Here is a 17,338-nt window from a genome sequence, read left to right as displayed (position 1 = left end):
CTAGATAGGATACTGAGACACTTCAGAACAATCTAAGAAAACTGAAAAATTATCCAGCATTATCAAATGCTACCTAATCCATATTGGAACTAATCAGTGGAAGTCCTTGGGAAATTGACTGATTGCCAATGAAATGTGACAGTTCAGCAAAAAGCCTCACTTTTGATGTCAATCTGGACAGTTCAGTTTGCATATGTGTTCAGGGGACAGCTTTGAGCCCCTCTCCACAGAAACACTGACTCAGGGAAAGGCTCAAACGCCTCCTTCCACTAAGCCCTTCATCAGGCTGAGCTAAAGGCCTGACTCAGCTCTCAGTCTCAAAATCACCATATCAAGAATGGACCACAGGGACTCTCTCTACAGAGAAATGTACAGAATGACCACTATCAGGCAATCCAAGCTTTATCTCCTGAAAAACAGAAAATACTCTGAGCAAAACAGCTGTGATCACATAGCCTTTCTCAAATTTGCCATCTACGCACAACTTCTAGCAACAATGTATTTGTGGGTTTCATTGTATTCAGAACTCTTCAGTGAATTAATTTTTTGAGTATTTCAAACATTTCACAGTTTAATTTACTGTGTAACTACCACAAGACACTTAATAATTGCATACACAGATTTTTTTATATTCTGTTGCTGGGCAAGTCCTTAAGTTTATTTAATAGCTCTCAAAGGGTTTTCATTGTATTTTAAAAAAAATAAGTTTACATATATCTTCCATAAAATGATTTATGGAAATCATTCTGAATGGATATTGAAAGAGAAATGTCTAGACTGAATTAGTGCACAAGCTCTGAGAATCTGAAAAACTGTTAGCAGAGTTACAGTAGCTTTAATAAATACATCCATGTTGACAAACACCCATAAATACACATCCCTTCAGTTTCATTGCACGCAGGATTCCTTCATAGCACTGCCAGAAGTCCTCAAGAAAAAGTAATTTGCTTTTCTGAAGCAAATTCAGAAATTAAGTCCATAACTGCCCTGGGGAAAATGCAGTAGCCTGTCTCTCAGCAAACTTTATGCAAGTTTTCTCTTAAGTAAGTGCCATTAGAAGTCCTCACTCAGCACTTCTTTCACAAATAATTCTTAAAAAGTAAAACTGCTCCTGTGGCACAATGATTTCTAGACTGTTTTTTCTGCTTTTCTTTCCCCCTCCTACGCTCAATATATGAGCAAGATAAATTGCTACAGAACCTACAGCTCCTTCTACAGCACTAGGGAGCAGTAGATTTAACAGCAAAGCCAAAAGAAGTCTCAAAATGTGTGATCCCCAATTTATCTTCTGTTTGCATCACAGCACCAATGAAGACATAGTGAGTCTGCCAACCCTGGGAGTAATGCAATAACTCTTGGTACAAAAACTTGTAAACTAACAAGAACACTGAGAAATGTGACTCTTCACAGCCTCAATGGTCTTTTATGAACAATAAAGATCTTAATAACAAGTTGTGCAAATAATAAAGTCTCTGATGTTTGTAATCTGTGAGAGATTAGCAAATCACAGGAGGTCCAGGTGCTTTGATGAGCAGGCTGACAGTTCTGCCCCTTCCCCATGGACAAGTACAGAACCATATTTACAAACAGGCTTGAACATATTTCTGCCAGAGCACTGATGGGAAGTGGGGGGGTTATTTGTGCTCAGGCTTTTGCATTTCAGACAGGAACACACTGCTCTGCCTGGACTAAACTAATTAAGGGCTAATTGACTGTCTAGCACCTATAAAGAGATAATTCACCCACGCCATCTCCCACTGGAAACTGCAATGACTACTGGCATAGAAAGGATTGTTTATTTAGTGGTCAGCATAAGACACTCATAAGTATTTGTTAGTAAGAGCAGAAAGAGGGCAGATGAGGATATGGATGTTTTTAATGGATGATTAAATCTGGGTAGCTTGATCTCCTTTCATGCTGTGGATGTTGTGTGCTGCAGTCACGCCTCTCACTGCCAGCCTGCACTGGGATGATAATCACTCACTATGAAAACTCATTAGCTCCACAGCAATGAGCCCTCCACTGCTGAAGCTTGGTGCTGTTCTTAGTACCATGGCAATGATCTCTAACTGGATGTCCCAAACTCTCCCTTCTCTGGTAGGACTAAATACCACCAGAATAACCACTTCAGATTCTCTAGTAAGTAGCTGTTATATGTTGCAAGCTATCTTAATACTGAATTAGTATTTAAGTGCCAGCAAAAGCATTAATTTGTTGCCTCTTTGTAAATCTCTTTTTTAGTTACTAATCTTCCTATCATCTCTTAATGCATGCTTTTTTTTTGGGCATCATAAAACTGCACATTGGTGAGCATGTTGTGGTCTTACTATGAAAGGAAAGGTTTCAAAATAGTATCCTTAAATATGTAAGCACAAATGCCTTAATCTTGAGCATGAAATTCTACAAAGAGTACAGCAATGTCTTTTTATTTGCCTAGACTGTTCTTCCTATCTTTACTGCTCCAGAAAAATGCATTGTGTTGTTTAGAATATTATATCTGACAGTACCTTTCTTTTTGAAAATTGGATAATGTTACCTAGTAACTATTCACTAGAATATGCAAAGGGTCTGATTCCTTCTTATTTTTCTTTATTGGAATACAGTTGAACAAATAAATAGCTGTTAGAAACAAAATAAAATTGGTACTTGGAGGTTAGATACCAGAATTTTTGAAAGGCTGATAATGGGAATAATACAAATGACAGAAATATCACTTCATATCATTGATGCTCATATACAGCAGCCTCAGTTAATAAAAACCTCCAGGAAAGCTGTGAATAGCTATAAACTCATGAGAAGCCTAAAAAGTCAAGCAACTTTTTACTTTAGAGGGAACACTAACCTGGTATTCATAAATTAAATTAGAACATAATTTTCTTATAAGCTTAGTAAAACACTCTTATCTATATATCTTTTTGTGTAACTGCAATCAGATGTTTACATAATAGGTTATGTAAAATATAAATGTAACTATTTGTATAGCAATTCACAATTCTCAAAACTCAGAATTTTGTAACTAAAAATTATGTATTTACTAACTGAAATAGAATAATTGAATAAATGCATGCAGGAAAAATACTACTGCAGAAAACCACTGTATGTAGTCTATAAATATTACTACTTCAAAATTAAATATGTTATAAGAAAAATTCTGTTATCTTTTAGAGCAGCAAGGTGAGAATACAAAGAAAAGCTCTATTTTCCTTAAATGCAATTTCATTTCACTGAGTCACAGTATATATTGCTAGTTCTTGTGGCTGCATATTATAAGTAGAAGTTCCCTATCACATTTACATCCAAGTTTAAAGTTGCCACTGTGTAACTACAAGATGCACATTAGTTATTATGAGATATATATTTTATAAATATATATACACACACACACACAAATATATGTGTTTGTACTGATATGTTCAGATTCCAAGTAGCACAAAACTGTCGTGCTCCCCTTGGCTACAACAGGGCACTGCTGATAGAAATGCCTTCTAAATATTAAGAATGCCTTTAAGAATGCTCTTTTCACTCTGAGTTGAGCTATATGCATATTTGTTCTTTTGATAAGTGTAGCAAGAGTGCCTGTAGAGCTGGGAAAGTGATCATAAAAACTTGATTATCTGAGCGTGGCAACGCCTGCCAAATAAAGAAAACATGAATTGCAATCATGTAGGGTTCTTTTTACACAAAACTGAGCACCACAAATCTGGTACCTTTCTTAAAACTGTAGATGCTGGTTGAAAGACTTTATGCCCCAAGTGCTCAGTAATATCAGGGTCATCACTGACTGATTTTTGGCTGCCATCCAGAGTTCCCCACTTGCAGCTTTTCTGAACTCTGCAGCATGAGCACTTCTCCAGAATTTCTCTCCCAGCACATACACAGCTCATAAATTGTGTATATTGTACAATGCAAAAAGGACAAAACCTCCCAATTTCCTGCCTTCAGCTGAAAGAACTGTACAAGGATGTGGGGTCAGGTAAAGGGCCTTCTTTTCTGAGCTCTGTTTCAGTAGCAGGGTTGAAATTGCAAGACAAACCAGAAAATACTGTTTATGTTTAAGCCAGCATCCTAAGTAAGGTACTGTCCTTTGACCTGCCACTATAGTAACAACTGAGGTAGCTGTAACAGTTTTATTAGAATATATGAAAGTGCAAGTGAAAAACTAAATCTTTTAGAAGTGAACTAAGTCTTTAATACAGCAGCCTGCCATGGCAGTGGTTAATATTGGACTTTATAGGGACTCCTCTGTTTTCCCCAGAATTTCAAGAACTAGTACAAGTTACTATTGTTGTTTTCCACTTGTTATTTCTTTTCTTTCTTGTTTACTAAGGCCTGTCAGCAATAAGCCTGCATTTGAAAAGTTGATGCAGTAGCTTCTGTAAGGTTTTGATTACTTTAAGCTCTTTTTCTGCAAAGCAGTTTCTGCTTGAAGTAGGGATTAAATGTCAAACTAAAACAATAACAGAAAAATAATGTGCACCTTTGCACACATGCATGTTTTTCTCTGCCATCACTCATATTACCCATCCTACTTAATGAAGGAAGCCTAAATTTCCAAATAGAGGGAATAACAGAAAAATTCATAGGACTGTGTCCAAAATTGTAGGAGGTTACTGCCATCTTCAATTACTTCTTCAGAGGAGTCAGTCCACAGAGATACTGGCACCTCTTCAGAGATGAGGAACTCTGCAACTCCTGCACTAAGCTGCCAGGAAAGCATCAGTATCAAAGCTTCCCAGTTTAAATAATCACTCTCTCTGCTGGCACTGAGTACAATTGTATAATATAAATAGCAACTGATTCCAACTGTGTCCAAACCAAAATTACTTCAATGATATCCATTAGCATCTGCACCATGAAATTCATCACTCAGTACAATATTAGGAAAGAATAAAGCACAATATTAACTGTAATTTGCAGTTTAAAAAGAAAGTTCAAAAACTGTTTCTTGTATCTAATAAGTTCCATCACCTGAATGCTCTCAGTCATATCATTATATTGTTTTCTGTCATTCCTACACTATTTCTGTACATCCCATTAAAGAGATACTGAATCCCACACAAACATTAAATGCAGTTCAGTGTTACCCTGCCCTGCAAACAAATGTGTTGAGGTTTTTTCACCTTTCTTTCTCAGTCGTGGTTGCTGTTAAAAAAAACAGGTTAGGAATTTCCAGTTTTCTTCTGTCCCAGTGAAGGACATGCAGTGTCTCAATCTTCCTGTGGCTTGCTTGCCATGAGCCCCATTCCCCTGCCCCAAGCAGACACTTTTCCATCCCACCCTAAGCAAGCCCCTGTTCCCTTGGCTAAGTGCAGTGGGAGCCTGGGGAGCAGTTCCTGTGAGGTGCAGCTTCAAGAGCAAACCTGTCCCCCACCTCCAAACCACTGCTGAGCCAATTCCCACCTGTGAGTCACACACTGTGTCTCCCCAGGCTCATATGTTTGTTCTTTCCTGTCTTTGTTGTTTCCATTAGTCTAAAGTAAAAGTCATCCAGGCTGAAAGGACATGTTTGTTCTCTGCTGATGAAAAACTCTAATGTCCCTTTGCAGAGAATTAAATCACCTGGTTTGTGCTGAATCACAAGCAGAGTATCATTCTCATCCACCCTGGAAATTGTGTGTGCTAAACTCCTCTAGAGAACTATTACAAAGGTGTGAGATATGGCAAAACTGGGAAAATAGCAAACTAATTAGTGAAGAGTAATAATTGTCAGCTAGTAGGAGCCTCATTGCAGATGTGTACTGCAAAAATAAAAATATTCTGCTGCAGTGTTTTTTTCAAACAATAAAAAATCAGTTGAGTTCCTTTGATTGTTATTATTTTGTTGTTACAGACTCAGATTAGCCCCAAGGAAGGGTGGCAAGTTTATAGTTCAGCCCAGGATCCTGATGGCCGTTGCATTTGCACTGTTGTTGCACCTGAACAAAACCTATGTTCAAGAGATGCCAAAAGCAGGCAGCTCAGACAACTACTAGAGAAGGTAAGTCTTCCCCAAAAATTCCTCCTCATGGTCATTAAACTTCCCATGGAAATCTACTGCTCTCCTTCTCATGTATTTGTTCATTAATAAATAATGAATAGTTACCTGATAAAAATTGTTATTCAGGGCATATCCCCTACCTGTGTTCTCATCTCTGATTGTTATTTATCTTTTCCTTACATCACACCTTTCCCAACCCAAGTTGCCTCTTCTTGCTTAGTCACTCCTCCCAAATTCTTTCTTACATGCAACAGGACAGATTTTTCTGTGTAAAATCAGTTACAAAATCCCACTTCAAGCTAGCTCAGGGATTTAAACTACAGCTTCTGCTTGATCATGTGAGACTGCTGAATGTCATTTCTCATCTCTTATCAAAAAATAATGAGAGAGACACCACAGCATCTTGAAAGCAAACTGTGCAGAGCATAAACAGTTCTAATTTTTTCATTGTTTCTTTTTCTCAACTTTATTTATTCATTTTCCAATGGTGCAAATTTTCCCCAATAGCCCAATTCTTAATTCCAGTATTATCCACTATTGCACATATGGGGAAACCAATGAAGTCTTGTTTTGCATCAACAGGAAAATGCTGCAACTATGAAAACACAAAATTCTGCATTCCCTGCATAAGTAAGCAAGGTTACATTACTATATCACAGCCAGTGGTACAGAACCTGAGGCCTGAGAGAGTGTTTGAACAGCAGCAAAACCAACATAAAATGTAGACTTGAAAATACATTTTTAGTGCATAATTTTTAGTATTTTTCTAGCTATAGAAAAATCCTTCCAGTGTTAATACAGTGCCAGATCCCCACAGATTTTTGCTCATTGTGCTTCCATGAACTTTGGAAGGGACAAGGTTTCAAGTTGACAGAGCCCATAATATCAGATGCATGGAGAGGACATTGATGGGCCAGCAGAGAGAAAAGGAGCTGCCTCCCCTCATGGTGTCTGTTTACTTAAGAAAGGAACTCTCCAGTCTTTGCTCCAGGATATTTCCCAAATACTCAAATATTACTAAAAAAACCCTTTTATTTTGAGGTGGGGGCTGGAGGGGTGTGATAAGATCACTACATATTTTTTGAGCTGCCACAGAAATGAACCTAAATCATCAGCCTCTCAAAGCTGTTCTCTTATGATTAGGACTGTGGCAATCATGGATATGTAATATTGTATTACTATTTCCTGAGTCCATACAGTCCTTTAATTAGAGCCTCTATGTGCATGTCTCTTCTGCCAAATGGAAATTCTCAAAGTTCTTCCAGCACCCAAATGACTTTATTTGCCTGCTTTCAACAATTAGAAAGCAAAAAAAAAAAAAAGCCTCTGCACTTTTCATTAAAAATCCTTTCTCAGAACTATTAGTGGCAACTGTACAATAAGTAATGTACACTATTTTTAAGAGTAGTTTCTAAATCCATACATTCTGTAAATCATAAGTTAGCTCCAAACATGAATATCCCTTGAAATACTGCATATTCTTGCTAACCACAGGAGTACTGCTGGGTTTGTCTTTCCTTAGGAAGGTACAATATGTTTGGTTTGAGCCAAAACTTTTATAAGGTGCCTAATACATTTACAACAGTCTAGTTTTCTCATGTTTTAGGAAAACAAAACACTTGCTGAAATAGAATAACTACACTTGGAAAATGTGTCATTTTTATGGCTGGCAAAAGCGTTGCTTTCATGACAGAAACTTTTCAAAGTACATGTAATTTACTCTGGATGATGGTTGCATCACTGTGGTAAAAGTCCTCACTATAGCTACAAAGTCACTTGCTCTACAAAATTTACCAAAACATTCACTATTTTTCATCTGAAAAAAAAAAGGGGGTTTTCTACCAGTGAGACAATTACAACTTATGGAATTACATAGTGATTAACACAGCCCAGCTTATCTCTGGGTAGTCTTATGAATGCCTTATATTGAATGATTCTATAAATGCCTACTGAAGAAGTTCATACTCCTCATACTGACCAAAACCTCCAAAATCCTCCAAAGTGCCTGGAAGGAAATATATGCTATATGAGCACCTTCTGATCCAGGCATCTACTACAGGTCTCAAAGAAGATTGTATTGCCTGACAGCATTTCCTGAGCCCAATGAAAACAATGCTTAAAGGATCTCTCTCTCTCTCTACACCTCTAAGTAGTCCAAACAATTTTTGGCTTCAAGGCCTTGCCCTGTTCCCCACTGTTTGTACCTTCATGCAGTTACAGAATGCAGAACTGTACTGTGGTAGGATGACTCACAACTAATTGACAGAAGTGCATTTCATTGCCTGACGTTTAACCATGGAAAAAAGCAAAGCAACAAAAAGTGCATTTAGAGAGTGTTCTTCTTTAACAGGTCCAGAACATGTCCCAGTCTATTGAAGTTTTAAATCTACGGACTCAGAGGGATTTCCAGTATGTTTTGAAAATGGAAACACAAATGAAAGGGCTGAAGGCCAAGTTCCGGCAGATCGAAGACGATCGGAAGACGTTAATGACAAAGCACTTCCAGGTAGCTCCAATTTTTACAGTAACTTCCAAGCCTGCTGGAAACAATGTGCTAAGTGACAATGCATGGACTGCTAAGGTCTCAGCTGGAAATGCTCCTACAAGTGTACCATTTAAAAGAAAAGTATAATACATCTTCCTTTGTGATGATAATCTTTTGCTCTGTTCAATTTAATTGCAATAGGGAGGAATTATTAAGTCATTAGAGAAATGTCACTATAAACAGATTCCTGTTCTTTCTGTATCAATGTGCATGTCATACTGAGAAATTTATATTCTTTCAAGCTCCAGTGCTAAAGGGGGAGATCCAGTGGAATTAATTGCAAACAAGTATAGTTCTGTGCTCATAGTGTTCCATGACATTTACTGCAGTTGAAGGGAAGAAAGGCTATAATAAATCAGTTTATTGTAATTTTTATTCAGTACAATTAAGATCCAACTTCGTTTCTGAAGGTCTGCTGTTTTGAATTTGGGATGGTTACAATCTAACCAGTCACATTTGTGTGGTTAAAAAAAAAGACTTTCACTGAATTTTAATGACAACAAAAACCACAAGCCAATCCTTTTGTGAGGAAGAAGGGTTACAGATATTACAAGTAATGTTGTGTATTCTGAAAAAGCTACCTGAAATACTCTTCAGGAGAAAAATATTTCAATAGCATATGTAAATTCTTTTAATATAGTCTGATAAATTTATCTTTCAAGATTGTGAGACCACAAAATAGGTGCTAGAAAATACATTCTGAGGATTACGTTAAGCAAAAATATATTTTTGAAGTGTTTCTGAAAGTTCACTTAACATGAACCTAAAAGAAGACTTCTCTCATGTATTGAATCTCCTGCTTACTACCATTAAGTCTGAGGTGTCTGAGACTTTCACAGTAGACTAATAATAGATTTGTAACTAAAATAATCATTTTCTAGTTGTTTTAGTAATCAGGCATAAATACTACAGTGAAGGAAATCAGGGGATTGAACTCCTTTAAACATCTCCAATGCACGTATGATTGCCTTTAACAGGAGTTGAAAGAAAAGATGGATGAGCTTCTGCCACTGATCCCAGTTCTGGAACAATACAAAACTGATGCCAAGTTGATCACACAGTTCAAGGAGGAAATTAGGAATCTGTCTACTGTGCTCACTGGGATTCAGGAAGAAATTGGTGCTTATGACTATGAGGAACTACACCAGCGTGTTGTCAATTTAGAAACCAGGCTTCGTGACTGCATGAAAAAGCTCAGTAAGTTAACGAGCTCATGGCAAATTTGGTCCCTTGACTGTGCATTTTTAGTTGTCTCTCTTTAGAAAGATTAAGGTTTGGAGGGAGGATTTGTTTGTTTCTTTGACGAAAGACTGCATTATATTCTGATCTGTGCTACCCTAATAAAAGACAAGAGTAACTCAACCTAAGGTCAGTTATATCACTCTAAGTACATGACATAATGTAATGCCTTACTGTATACAAAAGGATTTAGATGAAAAATCATAACAGATGGCCAACTCCAAATCTGAGGTTTAAACTTGGAGAGTTACAAATATTCTTTCAAAAAAGCTCAGACAGACACTGCTACTAGAGTTACCTTTGTGCTCTCAATGTGAAAAAAATAGTGAAAAGTAGAATGGAATCAGTTTTGAGATGTCCACATCATAACCCTGGCATCTTTCTGTGTCACCTGAGAGGCCGCTCTGACTGTAATGTCTTTAGCCTGTACTATTACTGTTAGGGAGATCTCCCATTCTCCAATTCACATTACAATCTAACCAAACTTCACATCTAACTTAAAGAGACCAAAGCATAATTTCTGCAGGATGCACAGCAGCAATCCATTGCTACTGCTGCACCAGGTTTGCCACAGGCCACCTCCACCTTGGCTGCTCCCATGCTGCCTTTAGAAGTCAAATGTTGAACATTTTTGAAAATCAGCACTAGCTCAGTATCAGCTATAAAACGAAGGGCCTGAAGGATCAAGTGTCAGCCTCACCTTCTACCAGGGCTAGGTAACCTGCTTTACAAACACAATGCAGTCTTCCCAGTCTATCCATGAATTTGGAGATTTCTGAATGGATCACTGCAACCTGGATAGCTACAGCAAACAATCCAACCCCTTTGTGAACAATACACACTTCACACTTTACTTAACACTAAACAATTTACTTAGCACTAAACATGAATAAACTTGAAATTCCAAGGTTTAGGCCTGAGACACTGTGATCAGTGTCTCAGTTATCAAGTGTGGGATGTTTACATTTAAATGCTACCCAGGACATTAAATATCTTAACTGGATAAGCAGAGCCTCCTTATTTTTGTGACGCAGGAGAAGGAGAAAAATCTAGGTTAAGTTACCCTCTTAAATAATTTATTTCTTTATTTTATTCTGGAAATAGCATAGTGGTGATGTGCTAAAATACATGAAAGACTTCTTCAAACAGAAATTTCTTATGATCCTATTTTCCCCTCAGTACACACACAAAATAGCACATTACTGCATTGACAGAAGGCAGTCAGGAGAAAACAGCTGTGTTGCAATACTGCAGCAAGAAAGAAAATTCCTGTGAATAAACAGTATTTTCTTACAGTGAGTGTTCCAGTAAGTTATTAGATACCAAAAATCATCAGTTTAACAGGTATCTTGTTTTTCTTTGCTTTTACAGCATCTTGTAACAACAGTTAGTGAAGCAATGAGTGTGAGATGTATTTTGTACAATGGAATTACTAGGTGTACTGACATTCTATCTGAATTCCTGCAACACATTCTAACCTCTTGATGTACCTAATGAAAAAAAAAAAAACCATAAAAATAATGTACATTAGCAGTAGAGACAAAGTTTTTGTATAAAATAAATTATTAAGCATACCCATTAAAAAAAGTGAGTGGACCTTCTCAAGATGTAACACAGATGCATTCATCCTTATTGACATTATTCCCTGGTCTTAGATGCTTAAATTATTTTTATAGTCCCCTACTAGGCTGTTTTCCTGGCCTATCCCTATGTGCCTTTTGAAGGACAAGCAGCCTCAGTTTGGCTTCCTGTAACTGCTGAGAGCTGGGGCTGTGTGCTCAGATCAGAGAGCATGAGGAGAAAGCAGCTTTCATGCCAACACCTGCTTTGTGGCCACACTGGCCATGCTGGAGATGACCCAGCTGTGCCTTCCATGCCAGCCCGATAGCCAGAAGCCCATGGCCCCAGTGTGCCACAGGATCTGGCTTGAATCGTCACAGATTTTGCTGCATTTCACCATACAATTTTCTAATCAGTGTATGCAATAGCTACTCTCTATTCTTCTCCCCAGCAGGTGTTTTTCAGCAGTATAATGCATTATTTATGTTGTCCTGGCCACTTAAAAGGGTTCTTCCATCTGCACTGGCAACACTTTCAACACTCATTGCAGTACACTAAGCAGTTATCTTACTCTCACTGAGGTTTAATAGTTACAACAGTTGTGATGACTGAATTTTGCTCCTTCTCTTTGGAATAAGAGAAAATTCAAGAGGAAGCTGCTGGGAAATTAGTTGACAAAACTTTTAAAGGGTACATGCAGCTAATCATAATGTCTCTTAATTGACTCAGAAAATAGACGCAGCCTGCCCTGCTCATGGAGGTCTCAGCATGCATTCAGTTATCTTCATATCCAATACGTCCAACTTCCCTGGCTGTGAAGCAGCCTCTGAGTTTCCACCACAGCATTAACTCCATTCTAAGTGACTCAAATAGGCTGGCATGATACATTCCTTTCCAGTTACAGAGTATAAAATTCAGCCTTGATGTGACCCTCTCTTTTGAGCTGAATAAATTCACTCTCAACACCAAACACCATTTGTTTTCTACATTTCCTAGATAGATATGGTTATCAGTGTAGCACAGAGAAGCACTTAGTTTTAAATTTTAAAAACTGTTGTTTCACTTATTTTTACATTCTTTTCTTTAAAAACATGCTATTCAACCTAATTACGTGCACACCACTGTGTGATAGTACATCTTGGTAAACACATGAATTCCACCAGAAGCTTGTTACTAAGAGGTATCTTATTAATGTCCCCTAAAATATAGATTTTTGAGTTGTTAGGAAGGTCAGCATCCGAGATGGTATCGACTTTCATTATTTCCTCCCAGGCAGCCAAATAGATTAGAAGCCAACCAATACAGCCAAGCTTGCTAAATAAGTCTCATGCTCACTTTCTTCAGGCAGCCTCTGGTAAAGAAAGAGCCATGTGTGTAAGGAGGGGGCAGTCAGGCACAAGCTTTGAGTACAACAATGTTGTATGTACAAGCTCATTTTTGTGTCTGCCCTTCACCACTTTGTTACCCTGGCTAATGGAAAATTGAAACATCCTTCAAACCCAGCTTTGTGCTGAACTTTCTGAGGGGAGGAGGCAGGGGGGGATTATGTCTTCATTTCAGTTATTATTAAATGTTCTTCACTTCAGCTGAGAAGATATTTTACCAGTTGTATTTTAGCTTATACCCAAAGACCATAACTGTGCTTTGATGTAAGATGTAAATACAAAATTTAAATTACAAAGATGTAAATACAAAAATACATACTAATAAAATGTTTTGTGTATATTTCTGCATATTTATATTACTCTTCAATATGGAAAAGTTCCTCCTGTGAAGGTGACACTCAATCTTCAGCATAAGCCTGAATACCCTGGAGCCACTATGTAGTTTGAAGCATTTGGTGTTGTGCTCTGACATCAAGGAGAATTGTGAATTAATGCATTTGTTTTTTTGATTTCAGCATGTGGCAAATTGATGAAAATTACAGGCCCCATTACAGTGAAGATCTCTGGAACCCGATTTGGAGCCTGGATGACCGATCCATTGGCATCAGAGAAGAATAACCGAGTATGTTAAGGCACTATCTTTGTGTACTGGAGCCTCACTTGCTTTATTTTAATCTTTTAAAAGATATTTTGCCTAGGAGGTTACATTCCCAAGCATGTTTTTCTACTTCAGTCATTTTCACACTCAAACAATTCCAGAGAAAAAGCAACATATTTTTGGAAAAATATCCAAAGAGAAAAGTTATCTAAGCACTTTTGTGCCATTTACTTCAACTTTTTCAGGGTTGACAATCATCTATCAGAACTAACAACTTTTTTTTTTAATTCCCTAACATATTTAATTGTGCCTAGGTCTTTTAAGAACCAGAGTAATCTATGACACCAATATTTTTACCCAAGAACAGGACCCATAATGCAGCACAGTTAAAACTGGGAGGATTAGGCCCCATATAGGCTCTGATGAGATCATCTGCTCTATCATATCCAAGTTATGTTATTGTTTTGTTATTTGGATCTCCAATAGGATCTCAAATTGGCTACAGTTTTGAGAAAATTCTTGCTCCATCAAAGAGCTTTGGGAGTCAAAACACTAGGTTTCATTTGTATGAAACCCACAACATTAATTTTTTAATACAGGAAAAAAAAACACAGGCGACAGAAAAGGCAACAGAAAAATGACAATATATAAAGATTGGTGTGCAGCTCTCCCCTGCCCACTGTATCCATGCATGTTTGCTACTCACTCCAGAAATGTCAATTACCTTTAAGAGAGCATCAAACTCTGAGAAACTAAAAAGAGAAAAAGAAAATTGCATGAAGGAAAAAAAAATGGGGGAATGGAAGTTACATAAAGAACATTTTAAAAAAGTAATAATTCTGTTTTAAGGGGAAAAAATGGCTTTGAAACTTTACTGTTTCATTACTATTGGTTTTGTTTCCTTTACTAAGACTATTTTTCCTTGAATAGAGAATCAGCTGAAAAAATTTAACCACATTTATTCCTAAGTATTCATTCAAATTTATCTCATATGCAATTTCCCATCTCTCTCTCTTAGATTATTAGTCTCTAGAAATACCTTTAAGCAAGGACAATATAGCAGAGGCCCAAACACTGAATAACCCAGAATTAAATTTCTCTGAAAATGCAGACACTATAGTTAGTAACAGTGGCGTTGAGAGTTCACCTGTACAGGTAAGTTTGATTCAGAAATTCAAGAGTTCCTCCTGCTTTTGTAACAGGAATGTGGACAATATTGCACTTTCACAGCCTGCTGCACAGCTAAAACTTGTTTTCCTTCTTTTTCTGCAAGGTCTTTTTGTAGTGGTTTTGGTTTGACAATTTAAGATTTCCTGGCCAACGTACCAAAGAGCGTGGCAGGTTTCAGTGCTGGCCAATCACTCATGCACTCACTTCCTGCTGTGAGATAGGATTAGGAGAAAGGCAAAGCAGGCTCAAAACTTTAAAATGGTATAAAGAAAATGTTATCAACAGTAACTAAAAGGAAAAAAAAATAGTAGGAATCAAAACAAACTCTTCAGGACAATTTTCCTCACCCCACAACCTTTTCTTTCCCACTGACAATGTAAAGAAACAAAACCTTAAATTCCCAGTCAGTTTACCACCTCTAAAATAGTCTTTCTTCAGTTCACTTAGGGAGAGAAGTCCCTCTTGTTAGCATTATGGAGACTTCTCCACAAGAGGAAAACACACTGACACCAAACCATGACACTCCCTCATGCCATATCATGATCACATACCACACACTGTGTTTGAGATGGTTACTCCCAATCTTTTTTCCTTTCCAGGTCTGGTACATGGATAGTTACACTAACAATAAAATCGTCCGTGAATACAAATCAATCGCAGACTTCGTCAGTGGGGCCGAATCAAGGACATACAACCTTCCATTCAAATGGGCAGGAACCAACCACGTTGTCTACAATGGCTCCCTCTATTTCAACAAGTACCAGAGCAACATCATCATCAAGTACAGCTTCGACACGGGGCGGGTGCTGGCGCAGCGTAGCCTGGAGTACGCTGGCTTCCACAATGTCTACCCTTACACCTGGGGTGGCTTCTCTGATATCGACCTGATGGCAGATGAAATTGGGCTGTGGGCTGTGTATGCCACCAACCAGAATGCAGGCAACATTGTCATCAGCCAGCTGAACCAGGATACGCTGGAGGTGCTGAAGAGCTGGAGCACGGGCTACCCAAAAAGAAGTGCTGGAGAGTCCTTCATGATCTGTGGCACCTTGTATGTCACCAACTCGCACTTAACAGGAGCCAAGGTGTACTATTCCTACTCCACAAAAACCTCCACTTACGAGTACACAGACATTCCTTTCCATAATCAGTATTTTCATATATCCATGCTTGACTACAATGCAAGAGATAGAGCTCTCTATGCCTGGAATAATGGACATCAAGTCCTGTTTAACGTCACCCTTTTCCACATCATTAAAACTGAGGATGACACATAATTTTATTTCCCTTACCCCTCCCTCTCTCAAAGCAGTCTCATTTGTGATTAACTCTAAAAGCATCCATCTCTCTCAGTTCCTTTTAATTTACATTTCTTTCTTCATTAAACAAAAGCAACATTTTCTACTATGTAATGCATCTCAAATATGGCTGAACCTGTCAAAAATGACCTGTGAGAAATAAAAAGCATCTTAACTCATGATTTTGCAAGGTCTGTCAAGACCTTGTCTTGAAAAGCACTAAAGAGGATTTAAATGGCTAAAGACAGTTTTTAAAAGATTATGATCTGCCTTATTTTAGCGTCAGAGACTAATGGTGGCTTAAATGCATGAATGTCTTTTTTTACCTCATTTTTTGTTTTAATATATTGCTTAACTTCAGGAAATATTTCAGTAGTGTCAGACACATATTGCACATTGTATTTTTTATTTATTCCGAAAAACAGATTTAGTGGGAATTTAATTTCCTTAGACAAGGAGTATGATTCATTTTGCCATCATCCAATTTCAGATGTGGTGCTGTACAGTATGTTTTTAAATCTCTTGCAAACATTTTATCAACAGTATGTATTTCTACCATTGTAACCACCATTGTGCAATTGTATCTCTTCACTTATGTGAAAGTAAACTAAGTACTATTTTTTATAAACTATATTGAAGCTTAATTGCAGTTCTGGCTATGAGTCAATTGAAAGTGGTAAAAATCTGATAAAAGGTTGTTATCTCTGAGAAAGACCAGTAGCTTCTCAGATGCATGATTTCTATTCTCAGCTTTGCTTCCTAGATCCCCTCTTCACCAGCGCTGCATACTGGCACATTTGCAACTTTGAAGCTTCATACCAGTTCCAGCTTTACAATTGTTTGCTCTACCCAATTTTTATCTCCTGCTGCTGGCTTCTCTCTCTCTCTCTCTCAGTCTTTTTCTCCTATTTTCTTCCCTTCCACCATTTGACTGCCCTTGTTTAAGCTTATCCCTGCTGTGAACTTTACCAGCCAGAAGCTAGAAGGAGCTGGTGCCCAAAACCAGCTGAGAGTGGGAGTGCATCCCGTGTTTGTGCTGCTCTGGGGCACTGAGGAGCAGTGGTAAAAGCCAAGCTGCTCTCCAGCTGCCTGTCTTCTTATTCATCATATGAGAACATTTATCTGTTGACAAAGCTCTTCTCTGGGATGACAGTAATCACAGAAAATACACCAGGGAAGGTGCAAAGCCCAGATGATCAGTGTGGCCCCTGGTATTCACTAAAATTCTTGTTAGGGAAGAACACTGAGGCCAAGCTCTTGCAAAGAGGTTTGGGGCTTGCTGGCAGTAGAATTGCTGCACCCAAACTGATGCCTTCCAGAAACAAATATTTCTGGGGGTTGCTGTACTATCTCATTAGAAACTGGGGGGCAGGGAGAGGTGTGCATAATTGAGAAAAAAGGAACGAGGTGCTATGTATCTATTTTGGCAAAAGTAGAAAGAAATTACCATTTAGCACTAGTTACCAGACTTTTTTAATAGCTGGGCTCTAACACAATGGTAAAATACAGGTATCTGAAAAATTATGTGAAAGCTGTGTTCCTCACACTATCTGAGCTTCTATTTTG

At 37.9% G+C, this 17,338-nt stretch overlaps 1 protein-coding gene across 2 annotated transcripts in view; it reads left to right on the top strand.

The window, feature by feature from the left end:
* The window catches only part of OLFM3 (olfactomedin 3), a 41,482-nt gene extending 25,721 nt beyond the window's left edge, over nucleotides 1-15,761 (top strand). Inside the window, exons 1-6 of one of the 2 annotated variants that reach the window (XM_084211278.1) lie at nucleotides 1,996-2,139; nucleotides 5,831-5,977; nucleotides 8,328-8,483; nucleotides 9,500-9,719; nucleotides 13,222-13,328; nucleotides 15,074-15,761. In XM_084211278.1, coding sequence (XP_084067404.1) covers nucleotides 2,011-2,139; nucleotides 5,831-5,977; nucleotides 8,328-8,483; nucleotides 9,500-9,719; nucleotides 13,222-13,328; nucleotides 15,074-15,751 — 1,437 coding nt within the window. In that variant the 5' untranslated portion in view covers nucleotides 1,996-2,010 and the 3' untranslated portion in view covers nucleotides 15,752-15,761. Of the gene's footprint in view, nucleotides 1-1,995; nucleotides 2,140-5,830; nucleotides 5,978-8,327; nucleotides 8,484-9,499; nucleotides 9,720-13,221; nucleotides 13,329-15,073 lie in introns of those variants that run through there. The other variant, XM_084211279.1, reaches the window with a different exon arrangement.
* The last annotated feature ends 1,577 nt before the right edge of the window (nucleotides 15,762-17,338 follow it).

Source organism: Fringilla coelebs (assembly GCF_963513975.1).
Source record: "Fringilla coelebs genome assembly, chromosome: 9".
NCBI classification, from domain to species: Eukaryota; Metazoa; Chordata; class Aves; order Passeriformes; family Fringillidae; genus Fringilla; species Fringilla coelebs.
This window is presented reverse-complemented; position numbering and strand designations above follow the sequence as displayed.